The following is a 736-nucleotide window of genomic DNA, read 5'->3' as shown; positions in this document are numbered from 1 at the left end:
CCTGCGAGCCGTTGTCCTCCAGGTCGCTCTGGCAGCCCTCGTCGTTGAGCGAGTTCTGCTTGGTGACCTTGGGCGACAGCAGCTTGACCAAGTCGGCGAGCTGGAAATACTCGGCTTCACGCAGGAGCCGCTCCTTCTCGGGGAAGTGCTCCGGCAGCGCCAGCTGCTTGTCGCGCAGGTAGTCCAGCACATACCTGAACAGGAAGCCGTCCCGGTCGATGAAGAAGCGCGCTCGGCTGTCCCTGGGCAGCTCGCCCCGGCGCCGGGCGCCGCCGCGGGGACTCGCGGGCGAGAACATGCTGGCCAGAGTGCTGTCCGGGACGCTGAGCAGCGTCGAGTGCTTGGTCACATACACCTGGCCGCCCACGTTCAGCTCCACCACCTCGGGAAAGGGCGAGGGGACGCCGGGTCCCGGGGCGGCGGCGGCCGCCGCGCCGGGAGAGCTGGACGCGGAGACCATCTCGCTGATGGGCAGGATGGTGCCGCCGCCGCTGCCCGTGTCCTTCAGAGCCATGGTCCCCTGCCGCCGGCCAGGTGGCCCGAGACAGCCGCGCTTCCTCGCTCCGGGAGCCCGCGCCCAGCCCTCCCGCGTGCGCTCGGCGGGCGGCGCGCTCCTCCGGCCGGGGCCGCGCTCAGGGCTCGGGGCAGCGGCGGCGGCGGCGGCGCTCGAGCTCCATGGGCGGAGAGACGCGCGGGAGGACCGTCCGCGGCGGGAGCGGCGGCGCCTTCGGGGCGA

At 73.4% G+C, this 736-nt stretch overlaps 1 protein-coding gene across 1 annotated transcript in view; it reads right to left on the bottom strand.

Annotated features, from left to right (window-relative positions):
- The window catches only part of LOC103275557 (BTB/POZ domain-containing protein KCTD8-like), a 1,827-nt gene extending 1,272 nt beyond the window's left edge, over positions 1 to 555 (bottom strand). Inside the window, 2 exon segments of the mRNA XM_021706407.1 lie at position 1; positions 3 to 555. The exon segment at position 1 is cut by the window's left edge and continues 286 nt beyond it. Of these exon segments, the coding sequence (XP_021562082.1) occupies position 1; positions 3 to 514 (513 nt within the window). The 5' untranslated portion in view covers positions 515 to 555.
- Between the last annotated feature and the right edge of the window lie 181 nt (positions 556 to 736).

This window comes from Carlito syrichta, unplaced genomic scaffold (genome assembly GCF_000164805.1).
Source record: "Carlito syrichta isolate Samal-C Ts95f unplaced genomic scaffold, Tarsius_syrichta-2.0.1 Scaffold315557, whole genome shotgun sequence".
NCBI classification, from domain to species: Eukaryota; Metazoa; Chordata; class Mammalia; order Primates; family Tarsiidae; genus Carlito; species Carlito syrichta.
The sequence above is the reverse complement of the archived record's forward strand: the minus strand, read 5'-3'. Positions and strand labels throughout refer to the sequence as shown.